This window comes from Oncorhynchus nerka, linkage group LG25 (genome assembly GCF_034236695.1).
Source record: "Oncorhynchus nerka isolate Pitt River linkage group LG25, Oner_Uvic_2.0, whole genome shotgun sequence".
NCBI classification, from domain to species: Eukaryota; Metazoa; Chordata; class Actinopteri; order Salmoniformes; family Salmonidae; genus Oncorhynchus; species Oncorhynchus nerka.
This window is the reverse complement of record NC_088420.1, coordinates 9,018,313-9,045,431: the sequence shown is the minus strand read 5'-3', so window position 1 is coordinate 9,045,431 and position 27,119 is coordinate 9,018,313. Positions and strand designations below refer to the sequence as shown.

At 47.4% G+C, this 27,119-nt stretch overlaps 1 protein-coding gene across 2 annotated transcripts in view; it reads right to left on the bottom strand.

Moving 5' to 3' along the window:
* The window catches only part of LOC115120968 (nuclear receptor subfamily 5 group A member 2), a 188,110-nt gene that overhangs the window by 64,098 nt on the left and 96,893 nt on the right, over window positions 1-27,119 (bottom strand). For both annotated transcript variants that reach the window (XM_065009514.1, XM_065009515.1), the window contains one exon: window positions 24,219-24,338. In XM_065009514.1, the coding sequence (XP_064865586.1) occupies window positions 24,219-24,338 (120 nt within the window). The remainder of the gene's footprint in view (window positions 1-24,218; window positions 24,339-27,119) is intronic.

Sequence of the window (27,119 nt, the reverse complement as noted above, 5' to 3'; positions counted from 1 at the left end):
AAACCAGTTGGTAACACACTACGCCGTGAAGGACTGAAATCCTGCAGCGCCCGCAGGGTCCCCCTGCTCAAGAAAGCACATATACATGCCCGTCTGAAGTTTGCCAATGAACATCTGAATGATTCTGATGACAACTGGGTGAAAGTGTTGTGGTCAGATGAGACCAAAATGGAGCTCTTTGGCATCAACTCAACTTGCCGAGTTTGGAGGAGGAGGAATGCTGCCTATGACCCCAAGAACACCATCCCTACCGTCAAACATGGAGGTGAAAACATTATGCTTTTGGGGTGTTTTTCTGTTAAGGAGACGGGACAACTTCACCGCATCAAAGGGACGATGGACGGGGCCATGTATCGTCAAATCTTGGGTGAGAACCTCCTTCCCTCAGCCAGGGCATTCAAAATGGGTCCTGGTTGGGTATTCCAGCATGACAATGACCCAAAACACACGGTCAAGGCAACTCCTATACAGTGTATACTGAAGTTGAGGTGAGAAACATGTGTTGTGTGGATGAATGAACATCTTTTGGAAAGTAAAAACGATTGGATTTTCTCAATTGGCATCTTCTACTTGACAGACAGCTCAGATGATGTCTTTAGTATGATGTCATAAGATGTCCTTACTATGATGTCATAAGATGTCCTTACTATGATGTCAGAAGATTCCTTACTATGATGTCAGATGTCCTTACTATGATGTCAGAAGATTCCTTACTATGATGTCAATGTCCTTACTATGATGTCAGATGTCCTTACTATGATGTCAGATGTCCTTACTATGATGTCAGATGTCCTTACTATGCCTTCTCTCTCTCTCCTTTGTTGTCTACCATGCTTTGTCGTCATGCGCGGCAGGTAGCCTAGTGTTTAGAGCGTCGAACTAGTAACTGAAAGATTGCAAGATCGAATCCACGAGCTGACAAGGTATAAATCAGTCATTCTGCCCCCCTGAACAAGGCAGTTAACCCACGGTTCCTAGGCTGTCATTGAAAATAATAATTAGTTCTTCACTGACATGCCTCGTTGAATAAAAATTGTGTTGCTGCTGTGCCATGTCGTTGTCTTAGGGTCTCTCCTTGTGTTGTGTTGTCTCTCTTGTCGTGAAGTGTGTTTTGGCTGTATTTTTATTGAATTCATTTTCATTTTTAATCCCAGCCCCCATGGTACTCAGTGATGTGTTGTTTTTGAATTTGCCCCAAACAAAATACTTTGTATTCAAGACAGTATTACTATAGTGCTTTGTTTCAAACAGGATTTTGGAATATTTTTTATTCTGTACAGGATTCCTTTTTTCCCTACTAACAATAAGGTTAGTATTGTGTACAGGATTCCTTTTTCCCCTACTAACAATAAGGTTAGTATTGTGGAGTAACCACCATGTTGTTGAACCCTCCTCAGTTTTCTCCTTTCACAGCCATTAAACTGTGTAACTGTTTTAAAGTCACTATTGGTCTCATGTTGAAATCAACTGAGTTACTGTAGTAAGGACGCCTGTGTCTTTGTAGTGAGTTTGCCAATCTACCAATAGGTGTCCTTCTTTGCGAGGCATTGGAAAACCTCTTTGTGGTTTAATCTGTGTTTGAAATTCACGGCTCGACTGAGGGACCTTACAGATTATTGTATGTGTGGGGTACAGAGATGAGGGACCTTACAGATTATTGTATGTGTGGGGTACAGAGATGAGGGACCTTACAGATTATTGTATGTGTAGGGTACAGAGATGAGGGACCTTACAGATTATTGTATGTGTGGGGTACAGAGATGAGGGACCTTACAGATTACTGTATGTGTAGGGTACAGAGATGAGGGACCTTACAGATTATTGTATGTGTAGGGTACAGAGATGAGGGACCTTACAGATTATTGTATGTGTGGGGTACAGAGATGAGGGACCTTACAGATTATTGTATGTGTAGGGTACAGAGATGAGGGACCTTACAGATTATTGTATGTGTGGGGTACAGAGATGAGGGACCTTACAGATTATTGTATGTGTAGGGTACAGAGATGAGGGACCTTACAGATTATTGTATGTGTAGGGTACAGAGATGAGGGACCTTACAGATTATTGTATGTGTGGGGGTACAGAGATGAGGGACTTTACAGATTATTGTATGTGTGGGGGTACAGAGATGAGGGACCTTACAGATAATTGTATGTGTGGGGTACAGAGATGAGGTAGTCGTTAAAAAATCACGTTAAACACTGTTATTTCACACATATTGAGTTCAATGCAATTTATTACGTGACTTTTTTAAAACTTCTGAACTAATTGAGGCTTGCCATAACAAAGGGGTTGAATACTTATTGACTCAAGAAATGTCAGCTTTTAATTTGATATTAATCAGTAAAACGGTCTAAAAACATAATTCCACTTTGACATTATGGGGTTTTGTGTTACAAAAAAAACAAATGTAAGCAATTTTAAATTCAGACTGTAACACAACAAAATGTGGGAAAGGTCAAAGGTGTGAACACTTTCTGAAGACACTGTATTGTATCTTAGATATAGGTTTTACATACAAACTTTACATGTCCACACTCACATAGGCTTAGCAAAAATAACATGGTTGCTGTGGTCGAATGTTTTGGTAGCCTGATTTCAGATGTGTCCGTATAAACAGGATTATTATGGAAATCGTTATTCTTGTAAAGCATGCAAACTTTTAATACAAACTATTATATTAATCTGACTGGAGAGAGTGGGAGAAAAAGGAGAGACAGAGAGGGAGAGAGAGATGGAGAGGAGAGAGAGAGAGAGAGACGGAGAGAGATGGAGAGGAGAGAGACAGAGAGAGAGAGAGAGAGAGACGGAGAGAGATGGAGAGGAGAGAGACAGAGAGAGAGAAACGGAGAGAGATGGAGAGGAGAGAAACAGAGAGAGAGAGACGGAGAGAGATGGAGAGGAGAGAGACAGAGAGAGAGAAACGGAGAGAGATGGAGAGGAGAGAAACAGAGAGAGAGAGACGGAGAGAGATGGAGAGGAGAGAGACAGAGAGAGAGAGAGACAGAGAGAAGAGAGAGGAGAGAGGGAGACAGAGAGAGAGAGAGAAAGAGACAGAAAGAGACAGAGACAGAAAGAGGCAGAGAGAGAGTGCATGTTCACCTCTCTCCTTCTCCCTCCTCTCCCCTTCCTATCTCCAGCCCCCTCTTCTCCCCTCCTCTGCATCTGGATGCAGGGGTCGGGGAGAGAGAGGGACGAGGGGTGAGAGGGGCGAGGGGTGAGAGCGTGTGAGCCCCCCCTGGAGGTCCCCCAGGCCCGCCCCTCCTCATGGTCTGGCCCCGTGGCACACCGCAAGCCCTTTCAGGTGCACTTAATATCTGCAGCAGCAGCAGATTTGTCTGGGAGGCAAGTCTATAGCTGCCACTCACAGGAGTCTGGCCATATTACATTTTAATATTTATTGACAAACATTAGCATAATTGACTGTGCCAGGGTTTCTTGGGGAAGGTAGAGGGAGGGGTAGGGCTGTTTCTCTGGGAAGGTAGACGGCTGAGGGAGGGGAGAGGATAGGGCTTCCCCCTAAGCTCAGGAAGGTAGACAGGCTGAGGGAGGGAAGAGAATAGTGTTGTTTCTCTGGGAAGGTAGACAGGCTGAAGGAGGGACGAGAATAGTGTTGTTTCTCTGGGAAGGTAGACGGCTGAGGGAGGGGAGAGAATATTGTTGTTTCTCTGGGAAGGTAGACAGGCTGAAGGAGGGGAGAGAATAGTGTTGTTTCTCTGGGAAGGTAGAAGGCTGAGGGAGGGGAGAGAATAGTGTTGTTTCTCTGGGAAGGTAGACGGCTGAGGGAGGGGAGAGAATAGTGTTGTTTCTCTGGGAAGGTAGAAGGCTGAGGGAGGGGAGAGAATAGTGTTGTTTCTCTGGGAAGGTAGACAGGCTGAAGGAGGGACGAGAATAGTGTTGTTTCTCTGGGAAGGTAGACGGCTGAGGGAGGGGAGAGAATAGGGCTGCCCCTTAAACTCAGGAAGGTAGACGGCTGAGGGAGGGGAGAGAATAGGGCTGCCCCTTAAACTCAGGAAGGTAGACGGCTCAGGGAGGGGAGAGAATAGGGTTGTTTCTCTGGGAAGGTAGACGGCTGAGGGAGGGGAGAGAATAGGGCTGCCCCTTAAACTCAGGAAGGTAGACGGCTCAGGGAGGGGAGAGAATAGTGTTGTTTCTCTGGGAAGGTAGACAGGCTGAGGGAGGGGAGAGAATAGTGTTGTTTCTCTGGGAAGGTAGACAGGCTGAAGGAGGGACGAGAATAGTGTTGTTTCTCTGGGAAGGTAGACGGCTGAGGGAGGGGAGAGAATAGGGCTGCCCCTTAAACTCAGGAAGGTAGACGGCTGAGGGAGGGGAGAGAATAGGGCTGCCCCTTAAACTCAGGAAGGTAGACGGCTGAGGGAGGGGAGAGAATAGGGCTGCCCCTTAAACTCAGGAAGGTAGACGGCTCAGGGAGGGGAGAGAATAGGGTTGTTTCTCTGGGAAGGTAGACGGCTGAGGGAGGGGAGAGAATAGGGCTGCCCCTTAAACTCAGGAAGGTAGACGGCTCAGGGAGGGGAGAGAATAGTGTTGTTTCTCTGGGAAGGTAGACAGGCTGAGGGAGGGGAGAGAATAGTGTTGTTTCTCTGGGAAGATAGACAGGCTGAAGGAGGGACGAGAATAGTGTTGTTTCTCTGGGAAGGTAGACGGCTGAGGGAGGGGAGAGAATAGTGTTGTTTCTCTGGGAAGGTAGAAGGCTGAGGGAGGGGAGAGAATAGTGTTGTTTCTCTGGGAAGGTAGACAGGCTGAGGGAGGGGAGAGAATAGTGTTGTTTCTCTGGGAAGGTTGAGGGAGGGCAGAGAATAGTGTTGTTTCTCTGGGAAGGTAGACGGCTGAGGGAGGGGAGAGAATAGTGTTGTTTCTCTGGGAAGGTAGACGGCTGAGGGAGGGGAGAGAATAGGGCTGCCCCTTAAACTCAGGAAGGTAGACGGCTGAGGGAGGGGAGAGAATAGGGCTGCCCCTTAAACTCAGGAAGGTAGACGGCTCAGGGAGGGGAGAGAATAGGGTTGTTTCTCTGGGAAGGTAGACGGCTGAGGGAGGGGTCCTCGCAAGTCGCATTAATGAAATATGATGAGTAGAATGTTTTAAATCATCAGGAGGATTCAGAGATGCACGCCAGCTTTTCCTTCTCCTCCTCACGTCATCTCTCTGTCTCTCTTCTGTCTCTCTCTCTTGCTCTCTCGCTCTCTCTCTCCATCTCTCCCTCTGTCTCCTGTCTCTCTCTCGCCCTCTCTTCACTGTCTCTCTCCCTCTCTGTCTCCCTCTCTCTCTCCCTCTCTCTCTGTCTCTCTCCTGTCTCTCCCTCTCTCTCTCGGTCTCTCCATATCTCTCTCTCGGTCTCTCCATCTGTCTCCATCTCTCCATCTCTCTCTGTCTCTCCATCTCTCTCTGTGTCTCCACCTATCCCTCTCTGTCTCCCTCTCTCTCTCCCTCTCTCTCTGTCTCTCTCCTGTCTCTCCCTCTCTCTCTCGGTCTCTCCATATCTCTCTCTCGGTCTCTCCATCTCTCTCTGTCTCTCCATCTCTCTCTGTGTCTCCACCTCTCCATCTCTCCATCTCTCTCTCCATCTCTCTCTCTCTCTCTCTCTGTCTCTCCCTCTCTCTGTCTCTCCATATCTCCCTCTCTCTCTCTGTCTTTCCATATCGCTCTCTTTCCATCTCTCTCTCTGTCTCTTCATATCTCCCTCTCTCTCTCCTGTCTCTCTCCTGTCTCTCCCTCTCTCTCTCTGTCTCTCCATATCTCCCTCTCTCTCTCTGTCTTTCCATATCGCTCTCTTTCCATCTCTCTCTGTGTCTCTTCATATCTCCCTCTCTCTCTCCTGTCTCTCTCCTGTCTCTCCCTCTCTCTCTCGGTCTCTCCATATCTCCCCCTCTCTCTCTGTCTTTCCATATCGCTCTCTTTCCATCTCTCTCTCTGTCTCTTCATATCTCCCTCTCTCTCTCCTGTCTCTCTCTCTCTCTCTCTCTCAGAATATCTATTTTCTCCTCTCTTTTTCCATCTCTCTCTCTCTCTCTCTCTCTCCCCCTCTTCGTCTCCCTCAATCCTTTTTTGAGGTGGTGGAAATGATGAGTCAGTGAAAAGTCAACACCCCCTCCCTCCTAAGGTGTCAATCAATTTATAGAAAACCATCTGTGCATGAAATAACTTCAATGAAGGATTGGACTCTTGATGTCAATGCCTTGGGTTATGGCTTCCTAGCCTTAAGTAAAAACTATTTTTGTGACTAATTTGATTTGTCACATGCCCCGAATACAACGGATGTAGACTTTACCGTAAACAGCTTGCTTACAAACTCTTCCCAACGATGCAAAGTTAAACAAATAACAATAAAAAAAAAAAATACACAAGAATGGAGCTAAATACAGGAAGTACCAGATCAATGTGGAGCTATATACAGGAAGTACCAGATCAATGTGGAGCTATATACAGGAAGTACCAGATCAATGTGGAGCTAAATACAGGAAGTACCAGATCAATGTGGAGCTATATACAGGAAGTACCAGATCAATGTGGAGCTAAATACAGGAAGTACCAGTACCAGATCAATGTGGAGCTATATACAGGAAGTACCAGATCAATGTGGAGCTATATACAAAGTACAGATCAATGAAGTACCAGTACCAGATCAATGTGGAGCTATATACAGGAAGTTCAATGTGGAGCTATATACAGGAAGTACCAGTACCAGATCAATGTGGAGCTATATACAGGAAGTACCAGATCAATGTGGAGCGATATACAGGAAGTACCAGTACCAGATCAATGTGGAGCAATATACAGGAAGTACCAGTACCAGATCAATGTGGAGCTATATACAGGAAGTACCAGATCAATGTGGAGCTATATACAGGGAGTACCAGTACCAGATCAATGTGGAGCTATATACAGGAAGGATCAATGTGGAGCTATATACAATCAATGTGGAGCTATATACAGATCAATGTGGAGAACAGGAGAACCAGTACCAGATCAATGTGGAGCTAAATACAGGAAGAACCAGTACCAGATCAATGTGGAGCTAAATACAGGAAGTACCAGTATCAGATCAATGTGGAGCTATATACAGGGAGAACCAGTACCAGATCAATGTGGAGCGATATACAGGGAGAACCAGTACCAGATCAATGTGGAGCTATATACAGGGAGAACCAGTACCAGATCAATGTGGAGCTATATACAGGGAGTACCAGTAAATCACTATTTTACCAGATCAATGTGGAGCTATATACAGGGTACCAGATCACAGCCCAATCAATGTGGAGCTATATACAGGAAGTACCAGATCAATGTGGAGCTATATACAGGAAGTACCAGTACCAGATCAATGTGGAGCTATATACAGGAAGTACCAGATCAATGTGGAGCTAAATACAGGAAGTACCAGTACCAGATCAATGTGGAGCTATATACAGGAAGTACTCAATGTTCCCAGATCAATGAGCTGGAAGTACCAACCAGATCAATAGCTAATACAGGAAGTACCAGATCAATGTGGAGCTATATACAGGATACCAACCAGATCAATGTGGAGCTATATAAGGAAGTACAGATCAATGTGGAATGGAGTACCAGTAAGATCAATGTGGAGCAGGAAGTACCAGATCAATGTGGAGCTATATACAGGAAGTACCAGATCAATGTGGAGCTATATACAGGGAGTAGTACCAGATCAATGTGGAGCTAGCCAGATCAATGTGGATACAGGAGTACCAGTACCAGATCAATGTGGAGCTATATACAGGAGAACCAGATCAATGTGGAGCTATAGTACCAGATCAGATCAATGTGGAGCTAAATACAGGAAGAACCAGTACCAGATCAATGTGGAGCTAAATACAGAAGTCAGTATCAGATCAATGGGAGCTAATACAGGAGAACCAGTACCAGATCAATGTGGAGCGATATACAGGAGAACCAGTACCAGATCAATGTGGAGCTATATACAGGAGAACCAGTACCAGATCAATGTGGAGCAGGAGAACCAGTACCAGATCAATGTGGAGCTATATACAGTACCTGATCAATGTGGAGTACCAGTACCAGATCAATGTGAAGCTAGCTACCAGATCAATGTGGAGCTAGGAGTACCAGTACCAGATCAATGTGGAGCTATATACAGGGAGAACCAGTACCAGATCAATGTGGAGCTATATACAGGGAGTACCAGTACCAGATCAATGTGGAGCAATATACAGGGAGAACCAGTACCAGATCAATGTGGAGCTATATACAGGGAGAACCAGTACCAGATCAATGTGGAGCTAAATACAGGAAGTACCAGTATCAGATCAATGTGGAGCTAAATACAGGAAGTACCAGTACCAGATCAATGTGGAGCTATATACAGGAAGTACCAGATCAATGTGGAGCCAGTACCAGATCAATGTGGAGCAATATACAGGAAGACCAGTACCAGTACCAGATCAATGTGGAGCTATATACAAGTACCAGATCAGAAGCAGGAGTACCAGTACCAGATCAATGTGGAGCTATACAGGAAGTACCAGTACCAGATCAATGTGGAGGGATCAATGTGGAGCTAACCAGTACCAGATCAATGTGGAGCTACAGGAAGTATATCAGATCAATGTGGAGCTATATACAGGGAGAACCAGTACCAGATCAATGTGGAGCTATATACAGGGAGAACCAGTACCAGATCAATGAGCTATATACAGGGGAGAACCAGTACCAGATCAATGTGGAGTACCAGTACTATATACAGATCAATGTGGAGCTATATACAGGGAGTACCAGTACCAGATCAATGTGGAGCTATATACAGGAGTACCAGTACCAGATCAATGTGGAGCTATATACAGGGAGAACCAGTACCAGATCAATGTGGAGTACCAATATACAGGGAGAACCAGTACCAGATCAGATCAATGTGGAGCTATATATCAATGGTATCAGATCAATGTGGAGCTAAATACAGGAAGTACCAGTACCAGATCAATGTGGAGCTATATACAGGAAGTACCAGATCAATGTGGAGCTATATACAGGAAGTACCAGATCAATGTGGAGCTATATACAGGAAGTACCAGATCAATGTGGAGCTATATACAGGAAGTACCAGTAATGTGGAGCTATATACAGGAACCAGTACCAGATCAATGTGGAGCTATATACAGGAAGTACCAGATCAATGTGGAGCCAGGATCAATCAATGTGGAGCTATATACAGGGTACCAGATACTATATACAGGATCAATGTGGAGCTATATACAGGAGTACCAGATCAATGTGGAGCTAAATACAGGAAGAACCAGTACCAGATCAATGTGGAGCTAAATACAGGAAGTACCAGTACCAGATCAATGTGGAGCTAATATACAGTACCAGAAATGTACCAGTACCAGATCAATGTGGAGCTATATACAGGGAGAACCAGTACCAGATCAATGTGGAGCTATATACAGGAAGAACCAGTATATCAATGTGGAGCAGGATACCAGATAATGTGGAGCCAGGGAGAACCAGTACCAGATCAATGTGGAGCTATACAGGGAGAACAGGATCAATGTACCAGTATACCCAGATCAATGTGGAGCTATATACAGGGAGTACCAGTACCAGATCAATGTGGATCAATGTGGAGCTAATACAGGGAGTACCAGTACCAGATCAATGTGGAGCTATATACAGGGAGAACCAGTACCAGATCAATGTGGAGCTATATACAGGGAGTACCAGTACCAGATCAATGTGGAGCAATATACAGGGAGAACCAGTACCAGATCAATGTGGAGCTATATACAGGGAGAACCAGTACCAGATCAATGTGGAGCTAAATACAGGAAGTACCAGTATCAGATCAATGTGGAGCTATATACAGGGAGTGCCAGTACCAGATCAATGTGGAGCTATATACAGGTAGCTATATCAAGATAGATAATAATAAGGTATTTGAGGTAGATATGTACATGAAGGCAGGGTAAAGTGACTAGGCATCAGGATAGATAATAATAAGGTATTTGAGGTAGATATGTACATTAAGGCAGGGTAAAGTGACTAGGCATCAGGATAGATAATAATAAGGTATTTGAGGTAGATATGTACATAAAGGCAGGGTAAAGTGACTAGGCATCAGGATAGATAATAATAAGGTATTAGAGGTAGATATGTACATGAAGGCAGGGTAAAGTGACTAGGCATCAGGATAGATAATAATAAGGTATTTGAGGTAGATATGTACATGAAGGCAGGGTAAAGTGACTAGGCATCAGGATAGATAATAATAAGGTATTTGAGGTAGATATGTACATGAAGGCAGGGTAAAGTGACTAGGCATCAGGATAGATAATAATAAGGTATTTGAGGTAGATATGTACATGAAGGCAGGGTAAAGTGACTAGGCATCAGGATAGATAATAATAAGAGTAACATGAAAAACAGAGTAGCAACAGCAAATGATGTGTGACTGTGTGTGTGTGTGTGTGTGTGTGTGTGTGTGTGTGTGTGTGTGTGTGTGTGTGTGTGTGTGTGTGTGTGTGTGTGTGTGTGTGTGTGTGTGTGTGTGTGTGTGTGTGTTTTGTGTGAGAGTGTCAGTGTAGTGTGTGTGTGAGTGAGTGTGTATGTAATGTGTGTTTAAACGATATATACAGTATAATCTTGTGAGTGTGCAGAGTCTGTGCAAGATAGGGTCAGTGTAAATAGTCCGGGTAAACCATTTAATTAACTATTTAGCAGTCTTATGGCTTAGGGGTAGAAGCCTGTTGGCATTTTTCCTTTTGATTTGCAATACAACTTGGAATTAAAATATTTTTTTGGGGGGGGAGGGTATATCATCTGATTTACACAACATGCCTACCACTTTGAAGATGCAACATATTTCATTTGTGAAACAAACAAGAAATAAGACAACAACAAAACATTTGAGCATGCATAACTATTCAACCTCCCAAAGTCAATACTTTGTAGAGCCACGGTTTGCAGCAATTACAGCTGCAAGTCTCTTGGGGTATGTCTCTATAAACTTGGCACATGTAGCCACTGGGATTTTTTGATTCTTCAAGGCAAAACTGCTCCAGCTCCTTCAAGTTGGATTGTGTACAGCAATGGTGTACAGCAATCTTTAAGTCATACCACAGATTCTCAATTGGATTGAGGTCTGGGCTTTGTTTCCCCTTAAACCATTTGAGTGTTGCTTCAGCAGTATGCGTAGGGTCATTGTCCTGCTGGAAGTTGAATCTCTGTCCCAGTCTCAAATCTCTGGAGGCCTGAAACAGGTTTCCCTCAAGAATTTCCCTGAAATTAGCACCATCCAACATTCCTTCAATTCTTACTAGTTTCCCAGTCCCTGCCGGTGAAACACATCCCCACAGCATGATGCTGCCACCACCATGCTTCACTGTGGGGATGGTATTTTTTTTTGGTTTTTGGATGTTTTTTTTTTTTTTTTTTTTTTTTTTTTTTTAAACTTCCGGGTTGGAGCGATCTGGTCGCATCCGCGCTTCGGTCTGCAGGTTGTATAACTTTTTCATTACATTTCATTACATTTCATTATAGTACAACGGTCTGATTTGTCTAATCTTAGCAATTTCCTCTTAGCTAGCTACATAGTCGTCGTTGTATCAAAGATAATTGCGTAATTATCGTATTTCGTCGTCTCCTATCTGTCCAACACGTTCACCGTCTACCGTAGCACTGTAGTAACTATCACACTCAACTGAACGTCTTGATTAGTGTAGTGTTAGCTAGCTACATAGCTAGCTACATAGTTGTCTTTGCTGTCTTCGTATCCAAGATAATTGTGTAGCTTAGAGTGTGGAGTCTTAGAGTGATAATTGCGTTATTATCGTATTTCGTCGCCCTCCTATCTGCCTAGCAGCTAGCCAGCTAGCATACGTTCACCGGCTACCGTAGCACTGTAGTAACTATCACACTCAACTGAACGACTTGATTAGTGTAGTGTTAGCTAGCTACATAGCTAGCTACATAGTTGTCTTTGCTGTCTTCGTATCCAAGATAATTGTGTAGCTTAGAGTGTGGAGTCTTAGAGTGATAATTGCGTTATTATCGTATTTCGTCGCCCTCCTATCTGCCTAGCAGCTAGCCAGCTAGCATACGTTCACCGGCTACCGTAGCACTGTAGTAACTATCACACTCAACCGAACGACTTGATTAGTGTAGTATTAGATAGCTACATAGTTGTCTTTGCTGTCTTCGTATCCAAGATAATTGTGTAGTTTAGAGTGTGTAGTCTTAGAGTGATTATCTTAATTCACCGAGGTTAGCTAGCCAGCTATTTTGTCGTCCTTAACGTAGGAGACACTCCTAGCTAGCCAATAGCCAGCCAACGTCTACTGAATAGAACTTTCGCATTCCGGTCGCATTCCGTCGCTCCACAGGTAGTATCACTTTTTCATTTCATTTCATTACAGTCCCAACGGTGTGATTTGTTTGATCGTAGCTAGCTACATAGCTAGCTACATAGCCGTCTTTGTTTCAAAGATAATTGTGTAGTCTAGAGCGATTTTCTAGGTTAGCTAGCCAGCTATTGTCGTTCTCCTAATGCAACGTAACGTAACCAACACTGCTAGCTAGCCAGCTAGCTCCCGATAAGCAGCATTGTAGAAACTTCACACTCAACGGTACGACTTGATTAGGGTAGTGTCAACAACGCAGCTAGCCTACCCCAGCAGTACTCTATCATTTTAATCATTTTAGTCAATTAGATTCTTGCTACGTAAGCTTAACTTTCTGAACATTCGAGACGTGTAGTCCACTTGTCATTCCAATCTCCTCTGCATTAGCGTAGCCTCTTCTCTAGCCTGTCAACTATGTGTCTGTCTATCCCTGTTCTCTCCTCTCTGCACAGACCATACAAACGCTCCACACCGCATGGCCGCAGCCACCCTAATCTGGTGGTCCCAGCGCGCACGACCCACGTGGAGTTCCAGGTCTCCGGTAGCCTTTGGAACTGCCAATCTGCGGCCAACAAGGCAGAGTTCATCTCAGCCTATGCCTCCCTCCAGTCCCTCGACTTCTTGGCTCTGACGGAAACATGGATCACCACAGACAACACCGCTACTCCTACTGCTCTCTCTTCGTCCGCCCACGTGCTCTCGCACACCCCGAGAGCTTCTGGTCAGCGGGGTGGTGGCACCGGGATCCTCATCTCTCCCAAGTGGTCATTCTCTCTTTCTCCCCTTACCCATCTGTCTATCGCCTCCTTTGAATTCCATGCTGTCACAGTTACCAGCCCTTTCAAGCTTAACATCCTTATCATTTATCGCCCTCCAGGTTCCCTCTGAGAGTTCATCAATGAGCTTGATGCCTTGATAAGCTCCTTTCCTGAGGACGGCTCACCTCTCACAGTTCTGGGCGACTTTAACCTCCCCACGTCTACCTTTGACTCATTCCTCTCTGCCTCCTTCTTTCCGCTCCTCTCCTCTTTTGACCTCACCCTCTCACCTTCCCCCCTACTCACAAGGCAGGCAATACGCTCGACCTCATCTTTACTAGATGCTGTTCCTCCACTAACCTCATTGCAACTCCCTCCAAGTCTCCGACCACTACCTTGTATCCTTTTCCCTCTCGCTCTCATCCAACACTTCCCACACTGCCCCTACTCGGATGGTATCGCGCCGTCCCAACCTTCGCTCTCTCTCCCCGCTACTCTCTCCTCTTCCATCCTATCATCTCTTCCCTCTGCTCAAACCTTCTCCAACCTATCTCCTGATTCTGCCTCCTCAACCCTCCTCTCCTCCCTTTCTGCATCCTTTGACTCTCTATGTCCCCTATCCTCCAGGCCGGCTCGGTCCTCCCCTCCCGCTCCGTGGCTCGACGACTCATTGCGAGCTCACAGAACAGGGCTCCGGGCAGCCGAGCGGAAATGGAGGAAAACTCGCCTCCCTGCGGACCTGTCATCCTTTCACTCCCTCCTCTCTACATTTTCCTCTTCTCTCTCTGCTGCTAAAGCCACTTTCTACCACTCTAAATTCCAAGCATCTGCCTCTAACCCTAGGAAGCTCTTTGCCACCTTCTCCTCCCTCTTGAATCCTCCTCCCCCTCCCCCCCCTCCTCCCTCTCTGCAGATGACTTCGTCAACCATTTTGAAAAGAAGGTCGACGACATCCGATCCTCGTTTGCTAAGTCAAACGACACCGCTGGTTCTGCTCACACTGCCCTACCCTGTGCTCTGACCTCTTTCTCCCCTCTCTCTCCAGATGACATCTCGCGTCTTGTGACGGCCGGCCGCCCAACAACCTGCCCGCTTGACCCTATCCCCTCCTCTCTTCTCCAGACCATCTCCGGTGACCTTCTCCCTTACCTCACCTCGCTCATCAACTCATCCCTGACCGCTGGCTACGTCCCTCCCGTCTTCAAGAGAGCGAGAGTTGCACCCCTTCTGAAAAACCTACACTCGATCCCTCCGATGTCAACAACTACAGACCAGTATCCCTTCTTTCTTTTCTCTCCAAAACTCTTGAACGTGCCGTCCTTGGCCAGCTCTCCCGCTATCTCTCTCAGAATGACCTTCTTGATCCAAATCAGTCAGGTTTCAAGACTAGTCATTCAACTGAGACTGCTCTTCTCTGTATCACGGAGGCGCTCCGCACTGCTAAAGCTAACTCTCTCTCCTCTGCTCTCATCCTTCTAGACCTATCGGCTGCCTTCGATACTGTGAACCATCAGATCCTCCTCTCCACCCTCTCCGAGTTGGGCATCTCCGGCGCGGCCCACGCTTGGATTGCGTCCTACCTGACAGGTCGCTCCTACCAGGTGGCGTGGCGAGAATCCGTCTCCTCACCACGTGCTCTCACCACTGGTGTCCCCAGGGCTCTGTTCTAGGCCCTCTCCTATTCTCGCTATACACCAAGTCACTTGGCTCTGTCATAACCTCACATGGTCTCTCCTATCATTGCTATGCAGACGACACACAATTAATTTTCTCCTTTCCCCTTCTGACGACCAGGTGGCGAATCGCATCTCTGCATGTCTGGCAGACATATCAGTGTGGATGACGGATCATCACCTCAAGCTGAACCTCGGCAAGACGGAGCTGCTCTTCCTCCCGGGGAAGGACTGCCCGTTCCATGATCTCGCCATCACGGTTGACAACTCCATTGTGTCCTCGTCCCAGAGCGCTAAGAACCTTGGCGTGATCCTGGACAACACCCTGTCGTTCTCAAATAACATCAAGGCGGTGGCCCGTTCCTGTAGGTTCATGCTCTACAACATCCGCAGAGTACGACCCTGCCTCACACAGGAAGCGGCGCAGGTCCTAATCCAGGCACTTGTCATCTCCCGTCTGGATTACTGCAACTCGCTGTTGGCTGGGCTCCCTGCCTGTGCCATTAAACCCCTACAACTCATCCAGAACGCCGCAGCCCGTCTGGTGTTCAACCTTCCCAAGTTCTCTCACGTCACCCCGCTCCTCCGCTCTCTCCACTGGCTTCCAGTTGAAGCTCGCATCCGCTACAAGACCATGGTGCTTGCCTACGGAGCTGTGAGGGGAACGGCACCTCACTACCTCCAGGCTCTGATCAGGCCCTACACCCAAACAAGGGCACTGCGTTCATCCACCTCTGGCCTGCTCGCCTCCCTACCACTGAGGAAGTACAGTTCCCGCTCAGCCCAGTCAAAACTGTTCGCTGCTCTGGCCCCCCAATGGTGGAACAAACTCCCTCACGACGCCAGGACAGCGGAGTCAATCACCACCTTCCGGAGACACCTGAAACCCCACCTCTTTAAGGAATACCTAGGATAGGATAAAGTAATCCTTCTCCCCCCCCCCTTAAAAGACCTAGATGCACTATTGTAAAGTGGCTGTTCCACTGGATGTCATAAGGTGAAAGCACCAATTTGTAAGTCGCTCTGGATAAGAGCGTCTGCTAAATGACTTAAATGTAATGTAATGTAAATGTATTCTCGGGGTGATGAGAGATGTTGGGTTTAAATACCTTTGCAAGGCACTGTATAAAAAAACAATGCCTTCAATTAATTGTGTAAGGGCTAGATTCAATCCGTATCGTTGAAGTTCAGCACAGTAGTGCAATTTGAAATTTAAATTCTAAGTTAATTTCCGATTGAGCTGACATGTGCATAATTTACAGTGAACGCAGTCTCCGCTAACGCGAGAACATTGGCTTTAAATTTCTATCCCGCTATAGCGTGGCTCTTCAGCAATACGGATTGAATTTAGCCCCAAATCTTTCAGAAATTTGGATTAGAGTGTTCTACTTCAAAGAAAACAGAAAGTTCCTGTCACGTTCTGACCTTAGTTCCTTTGTTATGTCTTTGTTTAAGTTTGGTCAGGGCGTGAGTTGGGGTAGGCCGTCTATGTTCTTTTTTCAATGTCGTGGTTTTGTGTTTGGCCTGGTATGGTTCTCAATCAGAGGCAGGTGTCGTTCGTTGTCTCTGATTGAGAATCATACTTAGGTAGCCTGTTCTGTGTTTGGCCTGGTATGGTTCTCAATCAGAGGCAGGTGTCGTTCGTTGTCTCTGATTGAGAATCATACTTAGGTAGCCTGTTCTGTGTTTGGCCTGGTATGGTTCTCAATCAGAGGCAGGTGTCGTTCGTTGTCTCTGATTGAGAATCATACTTAGGTAGCCTGTTCTGTGTTTGGCCTGGTATGGTTCTCAATCAGAGGCAGGTGTCGTTCGTTGTCTCTGATTGAGAATCATACTTAGGTAGCCTGTTCTGTGTTTGGCCTGGTATGGTTCTCAATCAGAGGCAGGTGTCGTTAGTTGTCTCTGATTGAGAATCATACTTAGGCAGCCTTTTCCCACCTGTGTTTTGTGGGTGATTGTTTTCTGTCTAGTGTTTTCTGCACCTTTCAGGACTGTTTCTGTTTTCGTATATTTCACATTGTTATTTTGTATTTTGTTGTTCAGTTAATAAACATCATGAACACATACCACACTGCGCATTGGTCCGACATTTCATACTCCTCGTCAGAGGAGGACGAAGAATTCCGTTACAGTTCCTTTAAAAAGACAATGTTATTCGAAAGTAGTGGAAACCTGCTGAATAAATGTGTTTGTTCAGAGAAGATTTTTTTGAACAATATTTTCACATTTGCCTTTCATGTGCCAGTGCCATTGACATCAAGCAATATCAAAGACTTATCGTGCCGAGGAAATGGCAAGACAATGCTTGTGCATTCATACCCTACTGAACTCAGCCAGTGTTTTCACATGACACCAGCAGTCACGTATCTTGTGTTTGAACCAAAGACAGTTCAGTACAAGACAGACCAAAGAGCTGTATAAATTAGATTTGGGTCATTACATATAAGTTGCTATATCAGATTCCTCCGAAGGCCAATTTCTGACTAAGCTGACAGACAGGAGGTCAGTGAGGGAGGAAGGGGCGGGGACATGTCCTGAAGCTTATGAATTGCTTACATTTCTCCGCTAATCACCAGTGGTGCACCGGGGCCATTCTGACAACAGTACCCCAGTGGTGCACCGGGGCCATTCTGACAACAGTACCCCAGTGGTACCACCGGGGCCATTCTGACAACAGTACCCCAGTGGTGCACCGGGGCCATTCTGACAACAGTACCCCAGTGGTGCACCGGGGCCATTCTGACAACAGTACCCCAGTGGTGCACCGGGGCCATTCTGACAACAGTACCCCAGTGGTGCACCGGGGCCATTCTGACAACAGTACCCCAGTGGTACCACCGGGGCCATTCTGACAACAGTACCCCAGTGGTACCACCGGGGCCATTCTGACAACAGTACCCCAGTGGTACCACCGGGGCCATTCTGACAACAGTACCCCAGTGGTACCACCGGGGCCATTCTGACAACAGTACCCCAGTGGTACCACCGGGGCCATTCTGACAACAGTACCCCAGTGGTACCACCGGGGCCATTCTGACAACAGTACCCCAGTGGTGCACCGGGGCCATTCTGACAACAGTACCCCAGTGGTGCACCGGGGCCATTCTGACAACAGTACCCCAGTGGTGCACCGGGGCCATTCTGACAACAGTACCCCAGTGGTGCACCGGGGCCATTCTGACAACAGTACCCCAGTGGTGCACCGGGGCCATTCTGACAACAGCAGGCAAAGCGGCAGTTTCTACTATGGACAACATACTGGTGTGTGCTTTTGGTGGTGGTTGTGATGGTGGTTGTGGTAATAGTGGTAGTCGTTATAGTGGTGGTGGTTATAGTGGTGATAGTGGTGGTGGTGATGGTGGTAGTGGTTATAATGGTAGTGGTTATAGTGGTGGTAGTGGTTATAGTGGTAGTGGAGGTGATAGTGGTAGTGGTTATAGTGGTAGTGGTGGTGATAGTGGTAGTGGTTATGATAGTGGTGGTGGTGGTGATAGTGGTGGTGGTAGTGGTGATAGTGGTGGTAGTGGTGGTGGTTATAGGGGTGGTTATAGTGGTAGTGGATATAGTAGTGGTGGTGGTTATAGTGGTGGTGGTTATAGTGGTAGTGGTTATAGTGGTGGTGGTTATAGTGGTGGTGGTTATAGTGGTGGTGGTTATAGTGGTGGTGGTGTTATAGTGGTGGTGGTTATAGTGATGGTGGTTATAGTGGTGGTGGTTATAGTGGTGGTGGTTATAGTGGTGGTGGTTATAGTGGTAGTGATGGTGGTGGTGGTTATAGTGGTGGTGGTTATAGTGGTGGTGGTGGTTATAGTGGTGGTGGTTATAGTGGTGGTGGTGGTTATAGTGGTGGCGGTTATAGTGGTAGCGATGGTGGTGGTGGTTATAGTGGTTATAGTGGTGGTAGTGGTTATAGTGGTGGTGGTGGTTTTAGTAGTGGTGGTTAAAGTGGTGGTGTGATAGTGGTGGTGGTGATAGTGTTGATGTTAGTGGTGGTGGTGATAGTGGTGGTGTTAGTGGTGGTGGTGATAGTGGTGATGTTAGTGGTGGTGGTGATAGTGGTGATGTTAGTGGTGGTGGTGATAGTGGTGATGTTAGTGGTGGTGGTGGTGGTGATGTTAGTGGTGGTGGTGATAGTGGTGATGTTAGTGGTGGTGGTGATAGTGGTGATGTTAGTGGTGGTGGTGATAGTGGTGATGTTAGTGGTGGTGGTGGTGCTGATAGTGGTGATGTTAGTGGTGGTGGTGATAGTGGTGATGTTAGTGGTGGTGGTGATAGTGGTGGTGTTAGTAGTGGTGGTGATAGTGGTGATGTTAGTGGTGGTGGTGATAGTGGTGATGTTAGTGGTGGTGGTGGTGATAGTGGTGATGTTAGTGGCAGTGGTGGTGATAGTGGTGATGTTAGTGGTGGTGGTGGTGATAGTGGTGATGTTAGTGGTGGTGGTGATAGTGGTGATGTTAGTGGTGGTGGTGATAGTGGTGATGTTAGTGGTGGTGGTGGTGCTGATGTTAGTGGTGGTGGTGATAGTGGTGATGTTTAGTGGTGGTGGTGGTGATGTTAGTGGTGGTGGTGATAGTGGTGATGTTAGTGGTGGTGGTGATAGTGGTGATGTTAGTGGTGGTGTTGATAGTGGTGATGTTAGTGGTGGTGGTGTTAGTGGTGGTGGTGATAGTGGTGATGTTAGTGGTGGTGGTGATAGTGGTGATGTTAGTGGTGGTGGTGATAGTGGTGATGTTAGTGGTGGTGGTGGTGCTGATAGTGGTGGTGGTGATAGTGGTGATGTTAGTGGTGGTGGTGATAGTGGTGTTGTTAGTGGTGGTGGTGGTGATAGTGGTGATGTTAGTGATAGTGGTGATGTTAGTGGTGGTGGTGATAGTGGTGATGTTAGTGGTGGTGGTGATAGTGGTGGTGGTTAAAGTGGTGGTGGTGATAGTGGTGATGTTAGTGGTGGTGGTGATAGTGGTGATGTTAGTGGTGGTGGTGATAGTGGTGGTGGTTAAAGTGGTGGTGGTGATAGTGGTGATGTTAGTGGTGGTGGTGATAGTGGTGATGTTAGTGGTGGTGGTGATAGTGGTGGTGTTAGTGGTGGTGGTGATAGTGGTGGTGTTAGTGGTGGTGGTGATAGTGGTGATGTTAGTGGTGGTGGTGATAGTGGTGATGTTAGTGGTGGTGGTGATAGTGGTGATGTTAGTGGTGGTGGTGGTGATAGTGGTGATGTTAGTGGTGGTGGTGATAGTGGTGGTGTTAATGGTGGTGGTTATAGTGGTGGTGTTAATGGTGGAGGTGGTAGTGGTGATGTTAGTGGTGTTGCTGGTTGAAGGTGTGGTGCTGGTTGAAGGGGTGGTGCTGGTTAAAGGGGTGGTGCTGGTTAAAGTGGTGGTGCTGGTTAAAGGGGTGGTGCTGGTTGAAGGGGTGGTGCTGGTTAAAGTGGTGGTGCTGGTTAAAGGGGTGGTGCTGGTTAAAGGGGTGGTGCTGGTTAACGTGGTGGTGCTGGTTAAAGTGGTGGTAGTGGTGGTGGTGATGTTAAGAGGTTGGCCCTAGCTTTAAAGCTGCTGTCCCCTGGTCTCATTGTGAATAATAGAAGATAATGAATGGTTTGAGAGGCGCTCTTCCCTCCCTGATTCACCCCTCCCTGGTCCCCCTCCCCTGATTCACCCCCCTGGTACCCCTCCCTGACTCACCCCTCCCTGGTCCCCCTCCCTGACTCACCCCTCCCTGGTCCCCCTCCCTGATTCACCCCTCCCTGGTCCCCCTCCCTGATTCACCCTCCCTGGTCCCCCTCCCTGATTCACCCCTCCCTGGTCCCCCTCCCTGATTCACCCATCCCTGATTCACCCCTCCCTGATTCACCCCTCCCTGGTCCCCCTCCCTGATTCACCCCTCCCTGGTCCCCCTCCCTGATTCACCCCTCCCTGGTCCCCCTCCCTGATTCACCCCTCCCTGGTCCCCCTCCCTGATTCACCCCTCCCTGATTCACCCCTCCCTGGTCCCCAACCCTGATTCACCCCTCCCTGGTCCCCATCCCTGATTCACCCCTCCCTGGTCCCCATCCCTGATTCACCCCTCCCTGGGCCCCCTCCCTGACTCACCCCTCCCTGGATCACCGTCCCTGATTCACCCCTCCCTGGTCTCCCTCCCTGACTCACCCCTCCCTGGTCCCCCTCCCTGATTCACCCATCCCTGATTCACCCCTCCCTGATTCACCCCTCCCTGGTCCCCCTCCCTGATTCACCCCTCCCTGGTCCCCCTCCCTGATTCACCCCTCCCTGGTCCTCCTCCCTGATTCACCCCTCCCTGGTCCCCTCCCTGATTCACCCCTCCCTGATTCACCCCTCCCTGGTCCCCAACCCTGATTCACCCCTCCCTGGTCCCCATCCCTGATTCACCCCTCCCTGGGCCCCCTCCCTGACTCACCCCTCCCTGGATCACCGTCCCTGATTCACCCCTCCCTGGTCTCCCTCCCTGACTCACCCCTCCCTGGTCCCCCTCCCTGATTCACCCCTCCCTGGTCCCCCTCCATGATCCCCCTTTGGCCCCCAACACCAGCTGTTCATTAACCAAAATATGCAAACTAGACCTGGTCCTACACCTCCCCTGACTCTGTCCCCCTCCCCATCTCCTCTCCTCCCCTGTCTCCTCCTCCTCCCTCTGTCTCCTCCTCCCCTGTCTCCTCCTACTCCTCCTCTGTCACCTCCTCCTCCCCCGTCTCCTCCTCCTACTCCCTCTGTCTCCTCCTCCCCTGTCTCCTCCTCCTTCTCCCCCATCTCCTCCTCCCGCTGTCTCCTCCTCCTCCTTCCTATGTCTCCTCCATCTCCTCCCTCTGTCTCCTCCTCCTCCATCTCCTTCCTCTGTCTCCTCCTCCTCCCTCTGTCTCCTCCTCCTCCTCCCTCTGTTTCCTCCTCCCTCTGTCTCCTCCTCCGTCCTCTGTCTCCTCCTCCTCCCCTGTCTCCTTCCCCTCCCCTGTCTCCTACTCCTCGTCCTCCCTCTGTCTCCTCGTTCTCCCTCCTCCTCCTCCTCCCGCCTCCTCCTCCTCCCTCTGTCTCCTAATCCTCCCCTTCGCTCTCCTTTACTGGCCGAGACCTGCTGATAGCCAGCCCTGGCTAATCAAACACAGAGCAATGGAGACAGAGCGTTTTGTGTTTGTGTGCGTCTGAGTGCTGTGTGTGTCTGAATGCTGTGTGTGTGTGTCTGAGTGCTGTGTGTCTGTGTGTGTCTGAGCGCTGTGTGTGTGTCTGACTGCCGTGTGTCTGTGTGTGTCTGAGCGCTGTGTGTCTGTGTGTGTCTGAGCGCTGTGTGATTGTGTGTGTCTGAGCACTGTGTATCTGTGTGTGTGTCTGAGCGCTGTGTATCTGTGTGTGTGTCTGAGCGCTGTGTGTTTGTGTGTGTCTGAGCACTGTGTATCTGTGTGTGTGTCTGAGCGCTGTGTGTGTGTCTGTGTGTGTCTGAGTGCTATGTGTCTGTGTGTGTCTGAGCGCTGTGTGTGTGAGTGTCTGTGTGCGTCTGAGCGTTGGGAGTGTCTGTTTGTGTCTGAGCGTTGTGTGTGTGTGTGTCTGTGTGTGTCTGAGCGTTGTGTGTCTATGTGTGTCTGAGCGCTGTGTGTGTGAGTGTCTGTGTGCGTCTGAGCGTTGGGAGTGTCTGTGTGCGTCTGAGCGTTATGTGTGTGTGTCTGAGCGCTGTGTGTGTGTTTGTCTGTGTGTGTCTGAGCGTTGTGTGTGTATGTGTGTGTTTATGAGTGTGAGTATGTGTTTATGTATCTATCTCTGTGTGAGAGCACTGAGATGAAAACTCCCCATCACTAATAACCAGAGGTCAACTATCTGACCACTAATAATCAGAGGTCAACTATCTGACCACTAATAATCAGAGGTCAACTATCTGACCACTAATAATCAGAGGTCAACTATCTGACCACTAATAACCAGAGGTCAACTTCCTGACCACTAATAATCAGAGGTCAACTATCTGACCACTAATAATCAAAGGTCAACTATCTGACCACTAATAATCAAAGGTCAACTATCTGACCACTAATAATCAGAGGACCACTATCTGACCACTAATAATCAGAGGTCAACTATCTGACCACTAATAATCAGAGGTCAACTATCTGACCACTAATAATCAAAGGTCAACTATCTGACCACTAATAATCAAAGGTCAACTATCTGACCACTAATAATCAAAGGTCAACTATCTGACCACTAATAATCAGAGGTCAACTATCTGACCACTAATAATCAGAGGTCAACTATCTGACCACTAATAATCAGAGGTCAACTATCTGACCACTAATAATTAGAGGTCAACTATCTGACCACTAATAATCAAAGGTCAACTATCTGACCACTAATAATCAAAGGTCAACTATCTGACCACTAATAATCAGACCACTAATAATCAAAGGTCCACTATCTGACCACTAATAATCAGAGGTCAACTATCTGACCACTAATAATCAGAGGTCAACTATCTGACCACTAATAATCAAAGGTCAACTATCTGACCACTAATAATCAAAGGTCAACTATCTGACCACTAATAATCAAAGGTCAACTATCTGACCACTAATAATCAGAGGTCCACTATCTGACCACTAATAATCAGAGGTCAACTATCTGACCACTAATAATCAGAGGTCAACTATCTGACCACTAATAATCAAAGGTCAACTTCCTGACCACTAATAATCAGAGGTCAACTATCTGACCACTAATAATCAGAGGTCAACTATCTGACCACTATTAATCAGAGGTCAACTTCCTGACCACTAATAATCAGAGATCAACAGACCCTCCTCACCTTGCCTAAATATTAATGCCCTCATCTATTGTTGGAGAACATTTTGTTGAAGAGCAACGTTTCGGAAAGACCCGCCCCATCAATAATGAAGTGGTCTTGTCTCACTGACAGGCGTGCCGGGCGTTCCCGAGCCCTATTCATAGCAAGCATCCGTTTCTCCCTCTTTGCCAGTTGACATACTGACTGATGAATCACAGGCTGTGTTGAGGGCCTCGTCAGGAGCCTCAGGCGTCAGCCCTCGCAGGCTCCTCTGGGGCACCGCAAAGGTAAATCATAATAGGCTTTCTTCCCCCTACCGCTATGACTCCACAGGCATGCTTAACCAAGCACTTTATTTATTCACCATTAGGAGTCTTGCTTGATGCAAAAAAAAGGAAAAAAAAAAAAAGAGAAAATGCATAATTGATTATTCTGGTCACATTAGCTTATACCTACAAGCGTAATCTATTTTTAATGGAGCGGTGACTGCGAGGGGAGCCGGTGTGGTCTAAAAGGGTGTTGATGTGCACGTGCTGAGTGTCTGATGAGGTCTCGGGGGAGGGTGTGGGGAGAAGGGGAGGGGAGGGGCGGGCGGTGTTTTGGGGAGTCAGGTGACTTACCTGTTGGCTGGTGACCAATAGGATGGAGCCCTCTTTGGCGTGCATCACCTGACGGAAAATGTGGTCGAGGATGAGGAGCTCGCTCCAACAGTTCTGGAGGAGCTTCATTTGGTCGTCCACCTGTTCGTGAGACAAAGGGAGAAAAGAGAAAAGAATAGGTCATTTGTTGACGTTGATGCTAATGTAAAATGATGCTAATGCTAATGATGCTAATGCTAATGATGCTAATGCTAATGATGCTAATGATAATGATGCTAATGATAATGATGCTAATGATAATGCTCTGCCAACGTGTCATGCTACGTTTATTCCGCCTTTAAATAAAAAGGATACAAAACGAGACATGAAAACACCTCCCTGACAATATTCTCTTAGTGAAAGATTTTTGGGTGAAGCGAGCTACAACACTTTTGTGGCTTTGACAAGTAGACACAACTAGATCGACTAGTGTTGATCACTATTTTGATTTTAATTTGTCATTTAAAAAAAAAAAAAGATTTTAACATTTATTTAACTAGGTAAGTCAGTTAAGAAAACATTCTTATTTAAAATGACGGCCTACCCCGGGCGACGCTGGGCCAATTGCGCGCCGCCCTATGGGACTCCCAATCACAGCCGGAAGTGATATAGCCTGGATTTGAACCAGGGACTGTAGTGACGCCTCTTCCACTGAGATGCAGTGCCCCAAACCACTGCGCCACTCGGGAGTCCTATTCCACATGTGGAATAGTGTGTAGTGGAGGGTAAATGCAGTTCATCCCAATGTTTTCAGAAAACTACATTGAAAGTATAGGGATTGACGATAAGAGTTTACCCACCTGTTTTATCACTACATCACTCGTAGAAGGTAGACACTCTCACACTATACTGCAGTATCACATAACCGTCGTCCCCTACTTCCTTCCCCGTTCAAACACATCCACAACCCCGTTTTTTTTCTCCAAAGAGCCCGTGCACGTGCCCGTGTTCGTCAGCATCACTGGTGTTATCTGTTTGCCCAGTGCCACCAGTGGCTGAGTGATTTCCCAGTTCTCAGTGATTAAGTAGCGAGTTTCTCAGCAACAAGGGGGCTGGTGTCTCCCATCCCGGTGACTGACGCACGTTGAAGGTAGTCTGATACACTGCAACAACCCATCCATTGTGAACCAGTTATTTCCCAGGGTTCAGCGTGTTAATCATTCCACACCGTAGCCACAAACACAGAACGAACACAGAAAGGCCACATTCAGAAGCAAAAGAATGAGGAAAAAAGACAGAGATTTCTCTCTCACCCCTCCTTCCCCCCCACCCCACCCTTTTCGACAAACAGTGTCACCCTCGATACTATTTATCTGACTTGCGGATGACGTTGGCTTCGCAAAACGCTTCGGGTTGGTGTTGTTGTGGCGAAATGCACTTTTACCTGAGTCTGAGAGATTCCTTGGGTTAACAGTTGAGGTCTGTGACGTTGCACTCTGAAACAGCAATGAGTTTTTACATAAGAATGCAGATCCTTGGTTAACTGCCTGACTAACAGGTACGGTAAAAATTGGTGGAGAAAAGGAATGCTATTATCCATTATGGAACTTTGTAAACGAGGCCATTTGTTTCAGCTGTGATATCACTGAGCTAATGGATATTCTACTGTACGTTAAAAAAAACACGTTATTACCTTGAATGACACTGTGGTAGTTTTCAGCGTAACTGTTGTTGAGACTGATTGTTTTGACTGCAGAGGAGGTATTTAGCCTCCACCCAGGCATAACAATGGCACTATAGGCTGAGAGTTCGCTTGGAGGAGCAGGGCAAGCCGATACTGTCTGACTGACTGACTGTCTGTCTGTTCTGTTCTGTTCTGTTCTGTTCTGTCTGTCTGTCTGTCTGTCTGTCTGTCTGTCTGTCTGTCTGTCTGTCTGTCTGTCTGTCTGTCTGTCTGTCTGTCTGTCTGTTGTTCTGCTCTGTTCTGTTCTGGTCTGGTCTGTCTGTATCAACATGACATGTATTCATTCCTCTTTTAATCAAACTGAGATAGGACAAAATACAACGAAGCCGCAGTGACCTTTACCACAAATTCTGACAGTCCTTGTAATTCCTGTGTTTTTTCTCTCATCCTTCCTTTCTGTGGGACGGGTGACTGGAGGCGACATACGACATTATAATGCAGTCAGTAAAACCATCAGGGAGGGAGGGAGGGAGGGATGGAGGGGGAGGGTGAACGACTGTACATCTTACTGTATTTTGATCCCCCATCCCTGTCTCTGTCAGCATGACTAGTTAAATACCCTCGCAGAGAGAGAGAGACAGACAGAGAGAGAGAGAGAGAGACAGAGAGAGAGAGGGAGGGAGAGAGAGAGAGAGAGAGAGAGAGAGAGAGAGAGAGGCATACAGAGAGAGACAGAGAGAGAAAGAGGCAGAGAGAGACAGAGAGAGACAGAGAGAGACAGAGACAGGGAGAGACAGATAGAGAGAGACAGAGACAGACAGAGAGAGAGAGAGGGAGAGAGACAGAGGGGGAGAAAGATGGGCAGTTAGACCCTGCTCTTCAAAGCAGACTTGTCAGGGGTCCAGGCGAGTGCCGGGGTCCCCATCAAAGGGAGCCGTCCTCACGCTGCCTTTCTGGCAGCATCACTCCAGACAGAACTTCCTTTCTGGCAGCATCACTCCAGATAGAGCTTCCTTTCTGGCAGCATCACTCCAGATAGAGCTTCCTTTCTGGCAGCATCACTCCAGATAGAGCTTCCTTTCTGGCAGCATCACTCCAGATAGAGCCAGGTTATCGAGGAGAGACGTAGGGGACTTGAGGCGGGAACGAGAGTCACCCGCACAGCGACCGAGACGAGACGAGCAAAGTGAGAGCGTGGAGTGGCATCGCCGACCCCTTTGAGTGCCAGTCCCTGACAAGACTTTCCTTTGCACTGTCAC